We start from the raw sequence: 18711 nt of genomic DNA on the forward strand, positions 1-18711 counted from the left end.
GTGTTGGATAGGGTAGGAAGTTCATTGAATTTTGGGTCGGCGTCGGAGTGACGAGAAACATTCAGCCATCAAGAATTGGCTGATTTCAAAGAAAACTAATGGAAACAAGGGGATTTCCAGAAAGAACGAAGTCATTCAATATTGGCTTTCAGTATGCAATACTCATCCACTCCGCTTTCTTCATTAAATTCAATACTGAATACTTCCTTCCAATGTGTTGAATAGGGGAGGAAGTTCATTGTATTTTGAGTCGGCGTCAGAGTGACAAGAAACATATTCAGTCTTCAAGAATCGGCTGAATCTAAAGAAAATTTGACACAAGGCGGTATCTTTGGGCATGAAAGTCCATACAGTCCAAGTGACAATATCAATATATCAGAAAAGTCTTTGACAGTTTTGTTTCTGGAGCGTACTTGGAGAATAAAGAAAATATCGCAAATCATTACAATAGAATCGACCCTAGTCTCTGCACATACATTTCTAGAGTCATTAACAAAAGTTGACCGTGCACATTCTCCTAGTTTGCTCATTTTCAGTTTAGGAAATTGTGAAAAGACCTTTGTTTCGCTAGCTTGTTTGACAATGGCGGCCTTAGTATGTTAAGAAGAAGAAGAAGAAGAAGAAGAAGAAGAAGAAGAAGAAGAAGAAGAAGAAGAAGAAGACGAAGAAGAAGAAGAAGAAGAAGAGAAGAGAAGAAGAAGAAGAAGAGAAGAAGAAGAAGAAGAAGAAGAGAGAAGAAGAAGAAGAAGAAGAAGAAGAAGAAGAAGAAGACGAAGAAGAAGAAGAAGAGAAGAAGAAGAGAAGAAGAAGAAAAGAAGAAGAAGAAGAAGAGAAGAAGAAGAGAAGAAGAAGAAGAAGAAGAAGAAGAAAGAAGAAGAAGAAGAAAAGAAGAAGAAGAAGAAGAAGAAGAAGAAGAAGAAGAAGAAGAAGAAGAAGAAAGAGAAGAAGAAGAAGAAGAAGAAGAAGAAGAAGAGAAGAAGAAAGAAGAAGAAGAAGAAAAGAAGAAGAAGAGAAGAAGAAGAGAAGAAGAAGAAGAAGAAGAAAGAAGAAGAAGAAGAAGAAGAAGAGAAGAAGAGAAGAAGAAGAGAAAGAAGAAGAAGAAGAAAGAAGAAGAAGAAGAAGAAGAAGAAGAAGAAGAAGAAAAAGAAGAAGAAGAAGAAGAAGAAGAAAAACAAGAAGAAGAAGAAGAAGAAGAAGAAGAAGAAGAAGAAGGAGAAGAAGAAGAAGAAGAGAAGAAGAAGAAGAAGAAGAAAGAAGAGAAGAAGAAGAAAAGAAGAAGAAGAAGAAAAAATGAGCCTATTAATTATATTAGCCTATTAATTATAATGAAACATAGAATCATTCTTTGAATAATCCCTAACGTTTATTAGCAAATTATTAAATACCGTAATTTAAACCTGTAAATACGGTAGGCCTACACATTTTTTACGATTTAAGTTTTTAAACAATTATTATTATAAACAAATTATAAATAATTTTCTTTCATATACTTTTAGTTCATGTTCAGTATATGAACCAGTAAAAAAATTGAATCAGGAGAAAAACGAAAACAGATCTTCAACATTGAAATCAAATTTATTTCTTTAACATACACATAATAATAATAATACAAGTAGGCTACATACTAATTTTCAAACAAAAGAAGTAGAGAAAAATACTCAATCTTGATAGAAACATGAAATAATTATCCTCTACTTAAATAGCATAGGCATTGCCAGAAAAAGCGCAGTTTGTGAGTATTAATAGCAATTTAAATACAAGATGAATACAAGCGATATTTCTGATATCATCCAACCGACATTTTTTTAAAACTATTCTTGCTATTTCTAAATGAGTTGGAGAATGCTGTCTCACGTGTGTCAGAATTTCTGATTAATTGTGATTTTTTATTAAACAAAAAGTAATCATTGGGTGTGAATATAATTTTCTACAATTTTAAAATTTTCCAACTAATCCGTAACGTACGGTACTTTATTTTTGTTTTTCATTACAATAAATTACCAACTCATGCCCATGCTCAGACTCTGTGTCTTATGAAATTTTTATGTTATGCTATTGAACTTATGATTAGTAGGCTATATTGCTTTTGTATAACAATGTCATGCAGATTTTTGTTTTGATGACTTTTCTGATGACTGCCAATAGTGCTTAATAATTAAGATTACTTATAGTTGTTATGATTTTCTCAAATATTCTTTATGCAAATTGATAAAAACATGAATATATTCGCGGAGGAAGCGAACTAAGGTTGCCACCCGTACTATATAATAAAGTATTGTACTTTATTTGGAGGTCTTGTACTTAATACTTTGTAAGCAAGATAAAGTACGCAAAAATACCTCATTGTTCTCAATAAAGTACCATATAATAAAGTACGAGGAAATCAAAACAGTTTGGGTTAGTAGAGTGGCGGAGACTGTCAGATTGAAAATAAATATTAGCTACATTTTTTCAGTGCATGTGATGCTGATGAGTTCAATAATTTTTATAAAGTGATTTCATATTTACTCTCTATCCCTGCATTTCAGCATTTGTGTAAAGGATTTTTTTCGGTGATGAATAATAAGTGAAGAGATGAGAGGAGCAAAGCATCTTTGAATCTCATAAGATATGACGAAATGAAGATTTATTTCAATTTGAATGTTGATTGCAAAGATGCTTTGCAACTCTTCACCAGAAACAATTATTTATTGATGATTGCCAAAAGCAATAAGAAATATATTTTCAAGAATAACTAATTGATTTTTTATTAAATTTAAAATTCATTGTACTCATTTTGTATCCCATTATAATACTCATGTATTGTATTTTGAATATCCATTTAAAATTAATTTATTTGCATGGGCTACTTATAGAAGTTATCAAAAACATAATAAAGCACCCTTTATTATTTTTTCCAGGAGCACATTCAAGCTCTAAAATCAAAAAAATACTACTCAATAATCAGCCTTGTGGAGCACTAGATAGAAGAAAACCATGAATATGTTGATATGAATGTTAATATGAAGATTTAAAACGTTAGAAGCAAAAGCAGTAAATTGAATTAATGTAAAAGAAGATTTCATATCTACACTACAGCAAAATAATATAGTATAATAAACTAATAACTATTATTCAATTCGATTTAGATAATCCCATTTTTGATGAAATCATGCAAACCTAGAAATATAACATAATATGGAGGATAGTCTTATATGTACATGAATTCGTCAATACTTTTTTATTTATTTATTCATTTTTCATTTGAACTTGAAAATGGCTAAAATAAGCTGGAACCGGTCGTTCATTAAAAATATTTCATATAAATAAAGGGTGTTTTATGCTTTTAATAAATCATTTAAAATTGTATTTTGAGAAGTACACATAGCTTTGGCCAGAGGGGTGCAATTTTTTTGCATTAAATTTCTTAATCTTGTATAGGTACCTCAAATTATTTTGCAATACAGTAGCCTAGAGTTGATTAAATTGTTGAAGAGTAACAATATTATGCATTTTTTCAAGACATACCTATTATAACTTACATTTTGAATTTACAAGACCAACTCCAAAACTGTTTGGATTGAATAAAATAAATTATATGTTTTTTTCATGATACTATATTAAACAATTCTTCAGTATGAGCGTGTGCTTTGTAACAAATGAAATTAATTTATTTATGATTATTTTCGTCATACCAGTATGTAATCAATAACTTTCCAAGCTATCATGTTCTTATTTGAATAAATCGAATTATTCTATCATTAGTCATTATTACTAATAGAATAATTATAATGGATTCTAATAGTAATCAGTGATATTCATGTCAATAACGTGTATTCTTGTGAGTATATAAGAATGCCATAAAGAAATATGCTGACTGCTAAACTTCGGTTTTGGCAGGACCCTCAATTGTTTGTATTGTGAATAAAAAATTTGATTTGATTTGACTTTTTGAATATACAGGTGCAAATGACATGTACTTTATTTAAACCCAATGTACTTTATTTTTTAGGCCTGTGATTACCAATGTACTTTATTTTCTAAAGATGTGTGGTATGCTTCTGATGAATAAACCATTTATAACATTATCAGGAATTATATATATCTATAAACTATCTCCAGCACAGATTCATCAATAAAACCCTAGATATTTTAATTTATTTGTGCTGTTTTATGAATTGATTTGTGCCGTTCTGTGTTGTACTAGCCTGATGCCAGCCCTGCACACTCTCAAAGTTCAATATCTTCTTCAAATTGACAGCACAAGATAAACTTTTTGCAGCAAAAAACAGCACAAATTGAGCACTAAATCCTTAGATATGTTGTTTTATTTGTGCTTTTTTGTGAATCAATTTGTGAGGTTTTGGGTGGTGATGCCACCACAAAACAGCACAAAACAGCACAAATTGAGCACTAAATCCCTAGATATGATGATTTATTTGTGAATATTGATTTGTACCATTTCGGGTGGTGCAAGCTAGAAGCCAGCCCTACCCACTTTGAAAGTCCAATATCTTCATTGAATTGATAGCACAAAATAAACTTTTTTCAGCACAAAACAGCACAATTTGAGCACTAAATCCTCAGATATGTTGATTTATTTGTGCTGTTTTGTGAATTGGTTTGTACCATTTTGGGTGGTGCAAGCATGAAGCCAGCCCGCCCACTTTCCAGGTTGAATGTCTTCTTTGAATTGATAGCACAAAATAAACTTCTTACAGCACAAAGCAGCACAAATTGTGCACTGAATCCCTAGATATAATGATTTATTTGTGCTGTTTTGTGAATTGATTTGTACCATTTTGGGTGGTGCAAGCGTGAAGACAGCCCGCCCACTTTCAAAGTTGAATATCTTCTTTAAATTGATAGCACAAATAAAACTTTTTGCAGCACAAAACAGCACAAATTGAGCACTAAATCCTTAGATATGTCCATTTATTTGTGCTGTTTTGTGAATTGATTTGTGCCATTTTGTGTGGTGCAAGCGTGAAGCCAGCCCGCCCACTTTCAAAGATGAATATCTTCTTTAAATTGATAGCACAAATAAAAATTTTTGCAGCACAAAACAGCACAAATTGAGCACTAAAACCCTGGATATGTCAATTCGTTTTTGCCGTTTTGGGTGGGGCCAGCCCGCCCACTTTCAAAGTTGAATATCTTCTTTAAATTGATAGCACAAATAAAAATTTTTGCAGCACAAAACAGCACAAATTGAGCACTAAATCCCTGGATATGACAATTAATTTGTGCCGTTCTGGGTGGTGCTAGCGTGAAGCCAGCCCTACCCACTTTCAAAGTTGAATATCTTCTTTAAATCGACAGCACAAAATAAACTTTTTACAGCACAAAACAGCACAAATTGAGCACTAAATGTTCAGATATGTAATTGAATTTGTGCTGTTTTGGGTAGGGCCAGCTTCCCCAAGTTTCCTTACCCGTACTTAATCTGTGATAGTAATGTCCCGATATTCAGATGGAAAGGCAGCAGCGCAGTAGTTGGCATAAGTTGAGTGCTTAACTGCAGTGCGTGTATTTGCTTCTTGTTTTTTGCCTTTTCCATTGCTTGGATTTGGATCAGGTTTTGGTGTTTCAACAAGCTGTTTCTTATTTTCGAGTTTCCTTTGTCTTATTTTGTAAGAGGTTTTCTTGTAATTGGGCTGAAAATAATAATTCAAATCTATACCTATAGGCTATCTAATGCACAGTTCAACTGACAGTTCTTCAACGAGTACAGCCCGATTACAAGGAAATCTCTTAAGAATAAAAATAAGAATCTTATTCCTTCCTTGTAATTGGGCTGAAAATAATAATTCAAATCTATACCTATATCTAATGCACAGTTCAACCCTCTGAGATCTTAGTAACCACTGAACCAATCTTCAAGTTTATTAATACATCAAATTAAAGAGGATGATGAGTAAAGCTGGGTTTACACCAAAGTTATCAACAGAATGTTGATGTTAACTTGATCCTTATAGATTCTATTAGATTGATCGGAGCTTAACAAACACATACCTATGCTCATCATGTTAATGATATGTTCAATCTAATAGAATCTATAAGGATTAAGTTGATAAAATTTTGTTATTAACTTTGGTGTAAACGCAGCTTTAGTTTGCAGAAATGTATTAGAATTGATGTTTCCAAGATCCAATAATATTATTATTATTTAATGATTTGTCAATTTCACACACCCAACCTAGACTTGGCTGTAATATCATTGTCGAATTCCATCAATTTCAAACAGCTGATCATGTGTATCTATTTCAAACGACTGATCATGTTTTTACAATTTGAAAATTTGCTCGGCTTACCATATGAAGCAAGGAAAATCGATACTGTAGGAGCATTGGAGCTTTTAAAACTATAGGTCTAGAGAAAGAAAAAAAATCAAGAACGAGAAGGAGAACGAGAGAAAAAGAAATATAGAAAGTGAAACAGAAAGAGGAGAAGATAGAGAAATAGACATTGAAGAAGAAAGAAAGAGAGAGAGAGAAGGTGATAGAGAAATAAAGATAGAAAAAGAAAGAATTTGAGAAAGAGAAATACAGAAAAAAAAGAAAAAAGGAAAGGGTGAGAAGGAAGAAGAAACAGAGAGAAAGAAAAGAAAAAGAATGATAAAGAGAGGAAAACGAGGGAAGAAAGAAATGAAGAATAAGAAGATGAAGAATAAGAAGATGAAGAAAAAGAGGAAAAAAAGAAAAAGTTTAATAAAATTACACAATTGTGCGACCTGGGATAATCTAGTATAGGATTATTGTTCGCGCCGGTTTTGGCAGTTTTTTTGTTTTGCCAACAGAGGGCAGAGGCTGCTCTGTTCGGTGAGTTGATGATTATATGAATTATGATATTTTGCTGACTATTCGGTTCAGTTGCAACTGAGAAAGAAGGAGTATGTCATCATTTAGTAGCAGCCCTTCTATAATTGGGTATTTTGACTCATTTTAGTAACTCCTATTCGTTTCGTTTAATATTATAGGAAATTCGGCCTATATATATTTACATTCCTGTAAATAAATTGCATTATTTCATTCTATGTGGAAAGTAGCTCACGTTTCGTAAAAAATATTGAAAATTGAATGCCAGAATGTAAGGAACCAACCTTAACAATCACATTTTTGGATAAATCGGGTTGCATAATTTTACCTATCTCTTCCTCCAATCTATCCTATCCAACTGTTCAGCTTTCACCTCAAATAAGGCAAACAATCCGATTCAATACATTGGATTTGTGAGTACGGCCTTTTCTGATTTTCTATGTTCTATGTATGTAGTTTTTCTGAATGGATAGGACTCAATTCAACTCAAAGATTTGATTCGTTTAATACAAATACAGTCCACATTAGAGCAATTGAAGCTCCTATTTCGAGCTGCTCAAGTCTTGAGAACCAGCCTTTAAGAGCAATGTTATAATTCGGAAAAAGGGCTGAAACAGGCACTTTTGTTCTATCGTGTTTCGGACGCTATTTTCCAACCGATAATCATGACACACACTCACACACAACTGGAGAACTGGAAAACTGGTTTTCGGTCGTTCAAACAATTGATTGTTTTTGTTCAATGAGATATTGCCCGGCTTCTTGTCTGTGCTATTGTGTTTTATGTTATATATACTATATTCATATAATATGCTATATTATTCTATATGCTTATACAGTAGTTTGACATCCATATTATTATTTATTCCCATTTCATTTCTATATCACATGAAATCTGTACTATATTCTATTTGTACAGCGATTTGGGAGACATGGTACATTCTTCTCTCATCGAATTCTTTGTTATCCACGTTCGGCCATGCATGGCAATTCAAATTCAACCCAAGAACTTTACATGATAACACCCGAGAAAAATTTAGTTTTGGAGAGATCAAGTTTTACACGTTTTTTTCTTATACTGTAATTAGAAAACCACCAATCATTCGTAAATTCTCGAGAAAAAGTAAGTTATTGGATAATATGAATGGATAGTAGTTCATGCTTCAACGAAAATTTCTGCAATAAAAAAATACTTCAAGTATACTGCAAGATTTCCAAGATAAGTCAATTCTCTGTTCACTGTTTTTTTTCATTTACATTTACTTTTTTTGTAGTGGTAATAGGGTACAAGTATTCAATTGGAAGAAAGGTGAAATGCAAAAACTAATGTACAGTATGACACTGTACATTGTTATTGTCCAATGTCCAGGAGCGTGCTAACGTAGGGGGGGGGGAAATTGCGCAGACTACGTCCTTGTCATTACAGTGAGGGGGGGGTTTCAATAGGGTCAATATTGTAACGACTGACGATCTTCTTGTTTGGAATGTTTCCTGAAACATGTTAATACAGTCACAAATACTTTGCTTCTGAATAAAACTAAGCTTATATGAATCATAACTTGTTTTGGGTTTTAGGCGCCTGCTGGCGCCTGCGCGGTAGATTCTTTTAAATTCATAATTGACCAGAAATGAATTCGATTGTTTATAAAATAGAAAAATAGACAGTCATCAACTGTCCATTGTTCAGTTGTTTACCGGCCGTTGTACATGGTAATCTGCACTTGTTTTGGTGAATCAGGAATTAGGTACTTCTCATAATATTATTTGCTACCGTATATATTAGTCCAGTCAATATAGACATAAGATATGATATATATTTAAAATCATATTAAATATATTTTTTGGATACATTAGAGAAGTCCAGAACCTATTTCTTCATGCAAAATTCCCTTGTGCTAGATACAGAATGGCACAAAACCCACGTATTTTTGTTCATTTTACAGTATTCAGCTATTTCTGCCAAATCCAAGAATCGGGCGGAAAAATTTTCTCCTGCCTTTTTCAGATTATAGAATTCAGAATAAAATGAAATCATTCGGAACTCTCTATCGCCAATGAGTACTGAGTTATGATTTTTCGAAAATGAGTAAAACATCAATTCTGATGATTTTTAGTTTTTGATCAACAATATCTTCCGATTGTTACCATTTTGATGTATGATTCAAAATTCCTCTGGGCGTATTTTTGTGCTCTGCTATCTGATATCAGGTAAAGCACTCTTTATCATATAGGTTTCCAGGTACACCTGACAACAATGCTCCTTGTATTGTAAAAAACACCTAATTTTCAGCTTCAACCATCATCACCAGGTACATTGCCTTCACATATTGATATTTCGCAGAATTATATAAGTTCTTGAGATCAAGTTCTATAAGAATTACTCGTTAGATGCATTCATTTCAGTATTTCCTAGTCGAGAGACGTGCATAAGGACCCCTGAAGGATCAAAATTTCAAACACTTATAACTTTTGACACAATGCTCAGATTCCATCGTACTACACTTCTCTCGACTAGTCAAGGCGGTCCAAAATCATGCATCATGAGTCAAATTCGGTCGAAAAATTTAAAATTTATTGTTTAGTGTATTTCAGCCCATATTCCAATACGGTACACAAAATGGAATCTGAGCATTGTGTCAAAAGTTATAAGTGTTTGAAATTTTGATCCTTCAGGGGTCCTTATGCACGTCTCTCGACTAGGAAATACTGAAATACTGCATCTAACGTGTAATTCTTATAGAACATAATCTCAAGAACTTATATAATCCTGTGAAATATCAATGTGAAGACAATGTAGCTGGTGATGATGGTTGAAGCTGAAAATTAGGTGTTTTCCACAATTGAAATTGAAATTATCTTTATTCTTTTTCTTAGAAAAGTACAAACAATATACAAAATGCATATACAAAACTTGAAGAAGGTTCCTCACATGGACAAAGCCTATGTGCTAGGAACGAGTTCTCTCGTTACTACTCAATATACAATACAATTGAAAAACAAAACAATTTCAACCAATAATAAGCACTAAACCATAACATATTAATGCAATAGTTCTGTACAGCAATGTTGATTGGATTTAAATGCGTGATAGACCGTTCTAAGGCACTATAAAGACTGGGTACACACAGTCGCCATTTTGTTCCATATACTTCTATTCCCATCTTTCACACGCGTTTACATTGAGTGTGCTATGAATTTGCTAGTTTTGCCACTGTAATTTTAATAAAATAGCAATTATGGGAGGTTTCTTCACACCAAATTGTTGCAATAATGATACCAAAGGCTTTCAAATGTTTCGTTTTCCATCTGATAGTTTTAGAATAGCTATTTGGCTACAAAACTGTAGACGTACTAAGAGGAAACCAACTTCAACTTCCAGACTAAGTGAGGTGAGTTTTACAAATTTTATAACTTCAACTTATATTATTCTGTAACTATGAATTAAAAGTTGAACAAGTTAAAAATCTCTAATCTGAATTAGAAATTTATCCATAAAATTCACTATTGAAATTTACTATAATGCAAATCAATAATGCAAAAAATCAAAAATACAATCAGATAATATGAAGGAATGAATTGAACACAATCAGATAATATTAGTATACATTCTTAATATTTACAAAGTCTTCTAGTCCAGGGAACATGAACTTTTCTCTACGCAGTTTTTTGGGTTTCAGTTTTGTTATGATTGATCCCAGTGACACAGTTTCAATGTCTGGGATATCAGGAAAACTGAAAGTAATCTCCTTTTTCCATCCTTCTTTCTTAAAAATCGAATTTCATATTCGGTGTTCTCTGTATCAAGGATGTTTTCGATTCTTCCAACATAAACTTTGTCCCGGTTATCTTCTTGTGTCACGAATTTAACAAGGACGAAGTCACCTTCAGCCTTGTGCTCATCAGGGATGTCGACCAGCTCTTCATGGGAGGTGCCAGCATCACTTTCTTCAGACTCAGATGCAAAGATTCCTTCCTCTTCAGCCATAACAGTTTGCAGGACGTTATTGTCGGTGTCATTATTCAAACATGTTGTTGTGATGCTCTGCCCTGGATGGACAGTCACGCGTTTCCCACGACTTTTAGGAGTGTCACCTTTTCGTGTCTCCTCCAACTTTTCTCTTAGAGCATCGCACCAATTTGGTGAAGTATCATCTGCTTGCTTAGGTAGCTTCTTGAGCACCTCCTCTTTGTCTAATGGGATTAGACCAGTAGCCCTAAATCCAGCAATGATGTTCGCTCGAAGTTTGTCCCCCATGGATTCTATAGCTTCACGCAAAAGTCTGGGGAACACAGATTTTTGCACAGCACCTCTGTTCCTCTTCTTCCACTCTCCTAATGTGCTACGCCAGGCAGCTTTCATGCTTCTGAAAACTGCAACATCCAACGGCTGGAATAAGTGGGTAGAATTTGGCGGAAAGAAAACAAAATCAATGCCATTCAGCTTACACAGTCTTATAACCTCAGCTGAGAAGTGACTGGCTAGGTTGTCATCAATCAACAACTTTCTCCCCACTTTGTCACGAAAATAGACGAGGGCCACCGTGATGAACCATTCCTCGAACAGGCGCATGTCAAACCACCCACTCTTGCTACATCCATATCTCATTCCTGGGAGACCACCCTCTATCCAGGTGGGGTACAAAAATTGAGATTTGTACACAGTGAATGGTGGCAGTAGACCACCCCTCCCATTTACTGCCATCATAACACTAGTGGAGCTTTTAGAGTGGTCCATTATTCTTTCTGGACGGCGGCAGCCTCGACGCACAATTACTTTTTTGGATCCGGGGTCATCGGAAAAATTTGTTTCATCGAAGTTCACCCAATTTTCAGGTGGAATTGCAGCACTTCCTTCAGGCTCAAGAGTTTTGTCTAAGTGTTCAAAATAGCTTTTTACTGCCTCAGCATCAACTGCTGCTCTGCACCTCTTGATGTTCTCCGCGAACCTATTGGTCAGTTGGGGGTGTCTTTTTAAAAAATTCCAAGTCCAATCCTCTCCAGGCCTATTGTCTTTGAAACGCTTCACTACCCTACCCTCCCGGTTCAGAAAAGACTGCACAACATCTTTCACGTCTGCAGCGTGTAGTGGGTAACCCCACTCTGCACATACAAGGAGTCCATCCATCAAACATTGTTCATCATTGTTTGACAAAACAGGTTGTCCCCCCGGTTTACGATGCATTTGTCCTGAACGGCTTCTTTTCAGATAATCTGATAGTGTAGACCTTGGGACCCCATGTTTCTCTGCAGCTTTACGTATTGTTAGTAATCCAGTCTTCACCTCTCTTACAGCTTTTAGAAGTGATTCTTCACTATATTTCTTGTGGCCAGTTGGCCCAAGGACTGGCTTATATTTCCTTGTCATGTTGAAAACCCTTAAAAAAAAAAGAATTTTGTCAATGCCTGAACTACACAATATTGACATGTTGTACTCCACAAAAAATATTTTTGCCCCCCCCCCATTTTAAAAAGTAGGTCACGGTACGCCTCCGTACCACTAAGCTAATAATAATGAAACATTACACTGTAACTCATTTTATCTAAACATAAAATAATGAAAAAGTTCACAATATTGGCATGTTGTACCCCCTTCAAGAAAAAGTTATTCTACTCCCCCCCTCCCAACAATAAAAGTTGATCACAGTACACCTCTGTACCGACATGCATAGAATAGGTAATAAAAATGTAGGTACACAATAATGCATTAGCTAAACATAAAATAATGAAAAACTACACAATATTGGCATGTTGTACACCCCTTCACTCATAAAACATTTTGCCCCCCCCCCAAAAAAAAGTTTTTCACGATACCGTATCTGTACCGCAATGCATAGAATAATGAAAAATTACGTTTGTTTTGACATTTAAACTTTAAACACCATTTTACAACCATTCTTGGCATGTCCGAATTCGCCCCTGAAAAGTGTGACTTTTCAGTATTTATTATATAAAAAATACTAAAAAGTCGAAAACATATAATGTGAAAGTTTGGTTATGTAGCTGAGAATATGTATTATCGAAGAAAAATAAGTGCAAGCTTCAACTTACTTTGATATCGATGATTTGTGGAGGTTTTGATCAATATAAATGTAAATCAATATTTTTGGCACTTCAAATTTCTATTTATTCACTCGAAATATCACGTGTGTTGGTTCTTAAAACATGTAAACAACATTCAACAGCTTACTGCCTTCTCGAGTCACCACTTTTTGAGGTTATATCGAGTGTCTAATGCCTCCAAATTCAAAATCAGTAGACGCGGGTAGCTCTGTCCGACTTCGCCACAGTAGTCCGAATTCACCCCGGTTTACGGTACGCTTATGAGTTTAAGTAAGTTACACTTAATCACATAGCCTATATGTAGGCATATAGACTATCTTGGTAAATGAACAAAAGTGGTGAAAGTACAATAACTTAGTTTTAGAAGAAAGTGTGAATTTGTCAATTTTAAACTGTGGTGGATAGTGATGTAAAACTTCCGGGGAATTCAAGATCGAGGAAATATTCCCAGGGAATTTAAAGGAAATATTCCCAAAAATCATAAATTCCCAGAAATTCATGATTTCTTTCATGAAAAATGACTGAAAAAGACGTTTCTGTTACACATAGTTTCAATCACCTGTTATACAACAGATTTATGTAAGAAATATATAAGGATGAATAACTTATGAATTGTAGTAATAGTCCAGTCAACAAAAGATTATAGAGGGAAAAGTTTGGAACACAATTTTCAACTCCACAGCTCTTCTAAGGATAGTTAGAGGATTAACATATCAAAAGTCCTCACCCCTACCCCCTGTGCTAAAGGGGTGGGGGTGGTTTGAAAGTACTATTTCAGACAAAAATTGTAGGAAATTTATCAAGCTTCATTTTTAGTAGTTGATTATGTCAATATAACCCATTGTTTCCAAGGGGTATGCGCCACATTAGTCCTCTGACACACCCAGAACCTGACAGGAGTGAAAAGCGACTATCTCATCCATCGACACCATACGCCAGTGACAGGGAAAGACTGTTTTGAAAGAGTCTCGAATTGGCGTGTGCATTAGGTGCCAAAACCGGACACTTTTACATTCGTACAGAAATGACAATGTCAGACACATAGAATCTCTGACACTTCCAAAACAAGACAGTTAGGTTACACTTCTTGGACGGACTGTACTACGCAGAGCTGTCTTCTTTTATTCAAACAATGTTCATTGTTTGATGAACCCCCATGCGTAGGCTATTCTTAACAAGACCATTGACAATTTATTTCTGAAACCTATCACTCATTTCTATCTCTCTTAGTAGTTATATCAGGCGATGACTTATCCTGTAACTGTATAATTCTTTATAATTATATCATTCCTATTTTGTGCAATTGTCTCTCTTTTCTGCAGTTATTTGGATGATAAATAATAGAGCTGTTAGTGAATTTCTTGACACAAAACAAAAATAACTTCACTTCATAGTTAAATTATCAAGATTAGTGAGTACACTGAAACCTCTCGATAACTCTATAATTTGTAGTTTTGCCATCAAAAACACTGTAATTAGTATTCCCATAAAGATAAATACACTAATATGCCATTGTAGCACTGATAACTCCAGTTATGAGTTCATTGAAAGCTCTATTGATTCACATATAATAATATAACTAGAGACACCCTGGGTTAAAGAAGTCGCTCATGAACAGGCATCAATCTCTGAAATCTTTTACAAGTATGTCAAATTGATATTTATAACAATATTTTCTAATATTGTAATATTACATTTCTTCTCGATTAAAATCGAATCTTCAATTTGAGATCTATAAAACTTGATAGTAAATATCAGAGTAATTGATATGCGGACAACTTTTAACTGAGAATTTATCATAAATAATTGTGTTGCACATTCCATGGTATCATCCAAACAGAGTTAACAGAATTAACAGATCATTATAAATATAGAGGATATATAAATTTAAAATAACAGTTTCGAAATAAAGTTTTATTCAGAACAAATGTAAAATGTAAATTCTAAACTTGTAATTTATAATTTTTTGGGATTTAATATCGATGACTTGTTCATAACGTCGTCACTGGTTTGAGGTGTGGCTTTGCTCTGTACTTGGTAGCCCTTCTCTAAAAAATGGTGGCTGGCTATGGTGTTCTAATTTTGTGCTCTCTGAATATTTTTCTGTTTAACCCTCCAACTGATAAACGTCGCCACAGCGCCCTTTTTAGACCTTCCTTAACTGATAGAGTCGCTGCAGCGACCTTTTTAACATCGATCAACTAGAATCGATTTTACACCCATAAGATATGCTTGTAAACGAGATTTTCTTATTCCATTCGATAGTCGAGATTCCAAGCTTTCTCTCGATACTTATTTTGTATTTACAGTTGGCTACACTTATTTCAGAATTCAATTCTAAAAACGGAAAGTTTTCAGGTTAGTTTGTGATGAATACTACAGTTGGTCGGTTGCGCTATGATTTTGTTTGTCTGTTGTGAGTTCATTTTTAGTTTTCAAAATGAGTGATAAAATCAATCTAACACCTAATAAAATAAGGAAATATTTCGAAAATTCTGACAGTGATAGTGATATTAGTGCTGATAATATTCCATCGGATTATGAAATCGAACAAGACACTTCCAATGTGGGTGTAAACAATGTTGAAGAGTCATCAGATGATGAAGTTCCAGAAAATTTTGAACACTTAGATGAGGGAGTACATATTTTCGAAATTGTAGGAGATACTCTTCAAGCAATTCAAGGAGATGAACAGCAAAACACAATTGAAGAAGCTATTCCAGGAGATGAAAACCAACCTGAAGACATCATTCCAGATCCAGTTCCAAACCGCAATTGGTGCAGAGTATATCCACCAGAAAATGCAATTGACATTTCTGAAGAATTTTTGGTATGAAACCCAGGCATAAGAAATTGTCCAGCAAGAAATAGTACTCCTATCCATTATTTCAATTTATTTTTTACCAATTTTATCTGGAAGCTACTAACTGAAGAGACAAATAAATATGCACAGTTGCATATTGAGAAGATGAGGAGGTCCAACAAACTGAAGAAGTTTTCAAGAGTTCAAAAATGGGTTGCTGTAAGAATAAATGATATAAAAAAATACATTGCCCTTCTTCTCAATATGGGTCTTACGTGACGAAAGAACATCAAACACTATTGGGAAACTTCCCCTTCACAATATCTTCCGTTCTTCAATATAGTGATGCCAGTGAATCGATTCCAATAATCAGTACTATGTTCCATATAAGTTCGAAAAAACGTGTTGATAAAGGACAACCTGGCTACGATCCATGGTATAAAGTGAGACAGTATGTTGATTACCTGAATTCTAAATTTCTAGAACATTTTATTCCATCTCAAAACTTGTCGCTGGATGAGAGCATGATAGGGATGAAAAATCGGTGCACATTCATACAATATATGCCACAAAAGAGACACGCTAGGTTTGGGATAAAAAAATTTGAAGTCTGTGATAGTCAATCAAGTTACATCATCCAAGTGCAAATGTATAGTGGGAAAGATTTTCTGATAGATGGGGAAGGACCCTTTACACAAAAAGTAGTGATGGATTTGATGACAAGGTCGAATCTTCTTGATAAGGGTTATCATTTATTCATTGATAACTATTATACAAAATTGCCTGTTACAGAAAAACTTTATGAACGCAAAACCTTTGTTACAGGTACTGTAAACAAAAATTCCAAAGATTTAGCTAAGTCAGTAGTGAGAGAAAACCTTGGAGTGCAAAGCAGTATTTATTACAGAAGGGGGCCAGTACTTCTAGTTGGATATAAGCAGAAAAAAACCAGAAAGCCAGTATATCTTATCACCACAGGATGCCATGCAGAAGACAAAGTAATTATTAGTCGGAGTGGGGCACAAGCAGTCAAGCCTGAACTCATCAATAAATAAAAATAAATAAAATATATATATTTATATAAAAATAAAAAATATAGGTAGGATAGATATCTTGATAGATTGTGAATGGGAGATGCTGCTGAGTGGGAAATCGGTTCGAGAAAGTTCAGGTTCTAATGAGTAAATATTTTTACGCAGTAGCAAGATGGAGAACAATAAAAATAATGAAGTTTTATTCAGTGAGAACATTCAAAACTTAGATAAAGAATCTCAAGATTTAGACCTAGCCTTGAACAATGACTCAAACGATAGTGTAGCTGTAAGTGAAAACGTTTCAAATGTGACAATTCATGAGGAAGTAGTAGAAATATCAAATGAAACAAGTATGGTAGGAGCTAAAAATGATCTAAATCTTATAGCGTTCTTAACACAAAGGTTTGATGAGCAAAATGCTAAGATTGATGAGCAAAATGCTAAGATTGATAATTTGAAACAAGATCAAAGTGCTAGGTTTGATGATATGAAGCAAGAATTTGCTAGCATAAGACTAGAGCAGGTTAATACAAAGCAGAAAATTAAAGAGATAAATGATACATTAAGTGTAAATCACAAAGAAATAGGTCATCTACAGCAAAAAACTAATGATCTTGAAATATCAATGTTGGATGTAGAAAAATCAATGCAAAACAAAATCATTCAAGTTTCTGATAGGGTCAATGATGTTAATGAAAGAGTAAATAAAAATAAGATCATAGTTGAGCAACAAAATATGACACAAAATGCTATCAATGTAGAAAATAATGAAAGTATTAAGCATGTTGAAAAAGAAGTTGTAGAATTAAACGAAAAAGTAGACAAGGAAATCAAGGTATTGTCCTCTTTGAAAATATATTGTCAAGAAAATACAGCTGCTATAACTGAGGTTAGGAAAAACATAAATAAAATTAACATGTCAACAAAACCGATGTGTAATCATACTGGTAACAATAGTAATTTTGATAGGTTTGAATTCCAAATGCAAATTGACAAAAAGAATCCAATGCATTTCTTAGTAAACTTGACCGAGTATCTTGAGAGAAATGAAATCACAAACTGGATCAAAATTAAAGGTATTTTGGAAAACAATTTTAATTCAAATTTTGCTCATCGTGATTGGTGGATTTTCATCCGTTTTGATGTAAATAACTTTGAAGAATTCAAAGAGAAATTCATTGCTAGAATGTGGTCAGACGACATTCAGTCATCTGCTAGAAATGATTTGAGATTTGGAAAATATAAGCCAAACTTATCTAAGAATCTTACTGAGTATTATAATTCTCGTTTCAACATTGCTAAGAAATTCAAGGTTGATGATCTAGTTGTAATTCGAAATTACATTTTGTCGAGCAAGCTGAAGAAGTTTTCTGCCAAGCTGTGTCCTAAATATCATGGACCTTACATAGTAAGAGATGATCTCAATAAAGGGTGTTTCAAACTTGAAGAGATAAGTACAGGTAAAATTATGAGAGTCAATCAATATATGATGAAGAAATACCATCAGAAAGCACACAATGATTAGGAATCCTGTGTTATGCCGGGATTCAGAATAGCATAATCGCTACGCAGTGTATGGTAAGAGTCCATAATTGTGTCTTTTTTCTTTCCTGTAGCCTATTTTTCTTGGCCCTTGGTTAACAGAAACATGATTGGATACATTGGGGATATGTGGGTGTCCGACTTTGTTCTTACTTCCGATCACCTTCCAATAGTTTTAGATTTACCTCCTTATCAGGCGCATGATGGGCCAATAGAGGGATCAGAGAAAAAGTTTATTATATGGCGTGAAAACAAAAAAGTAGATTTCCACAATAATATAGTAGCACTGTACAACCCGTTCGATTGGAAAGAATTAAATGTAGGCTTTATTCTCGATATAATAACAAATACAATATACTCAGCAGCTGAGAGTAGTAATATGATAAGAACAAATAATAGTCACTTTCAGTTCAAGAATAAAGTATGGTATGATATGCAATGTAACAAGAGTAAAAGGAAATTGCGTGCCCTATAT

The 18711-nt window shown here is 33.9% G+C and overlaps 1 protein-coding gene across 2 annotated transcripts in view; it reads right to left on the bottom strand.

Moving 5' to 3' along the window:
- Nucleotides 1–1272: 1272 nt before the first annotated feature.
- The window catches only part of LOC111047351, a 363987-nt gene continuing 346548 nt past the window's right edge, over nucleotides 1273–18711 (bottom strand). Inside the window, exon 8 of one of the 2 annotated variants that reach the window (XM_039420975.1) lies at nucleotides 1273–5636. In XM_039420975.1, the coding sequence (XP_039276909.1) occupies nucleotides 5421–5636 (216 nt within the window). In that variant the 3' untranslated portion in view covers nucleotides 1273–5420. The remainder of the gene's footprint in view (nucleotides 5637–18711) is intronic. The other variant, XM_039420976.1, reaches the window with a different exon arrangement.

The sequence above is a fragment of the Nilaparvata lugens genome, chromosome 2 (genome assembly GCF_014356525.2).
Source record: "Nilaparvata lugens isolate BPH chromosome 2, ASM1435652v1, whole genome shotgun sequence".
Classification (NCBI taxonomy): domain Eukaryota; kingdom Metazoa; phylum Arthropoda; class Insecta; order Hemiptera; family Delphacidae; genus Nilaparvata; species Nilaparvata lugens.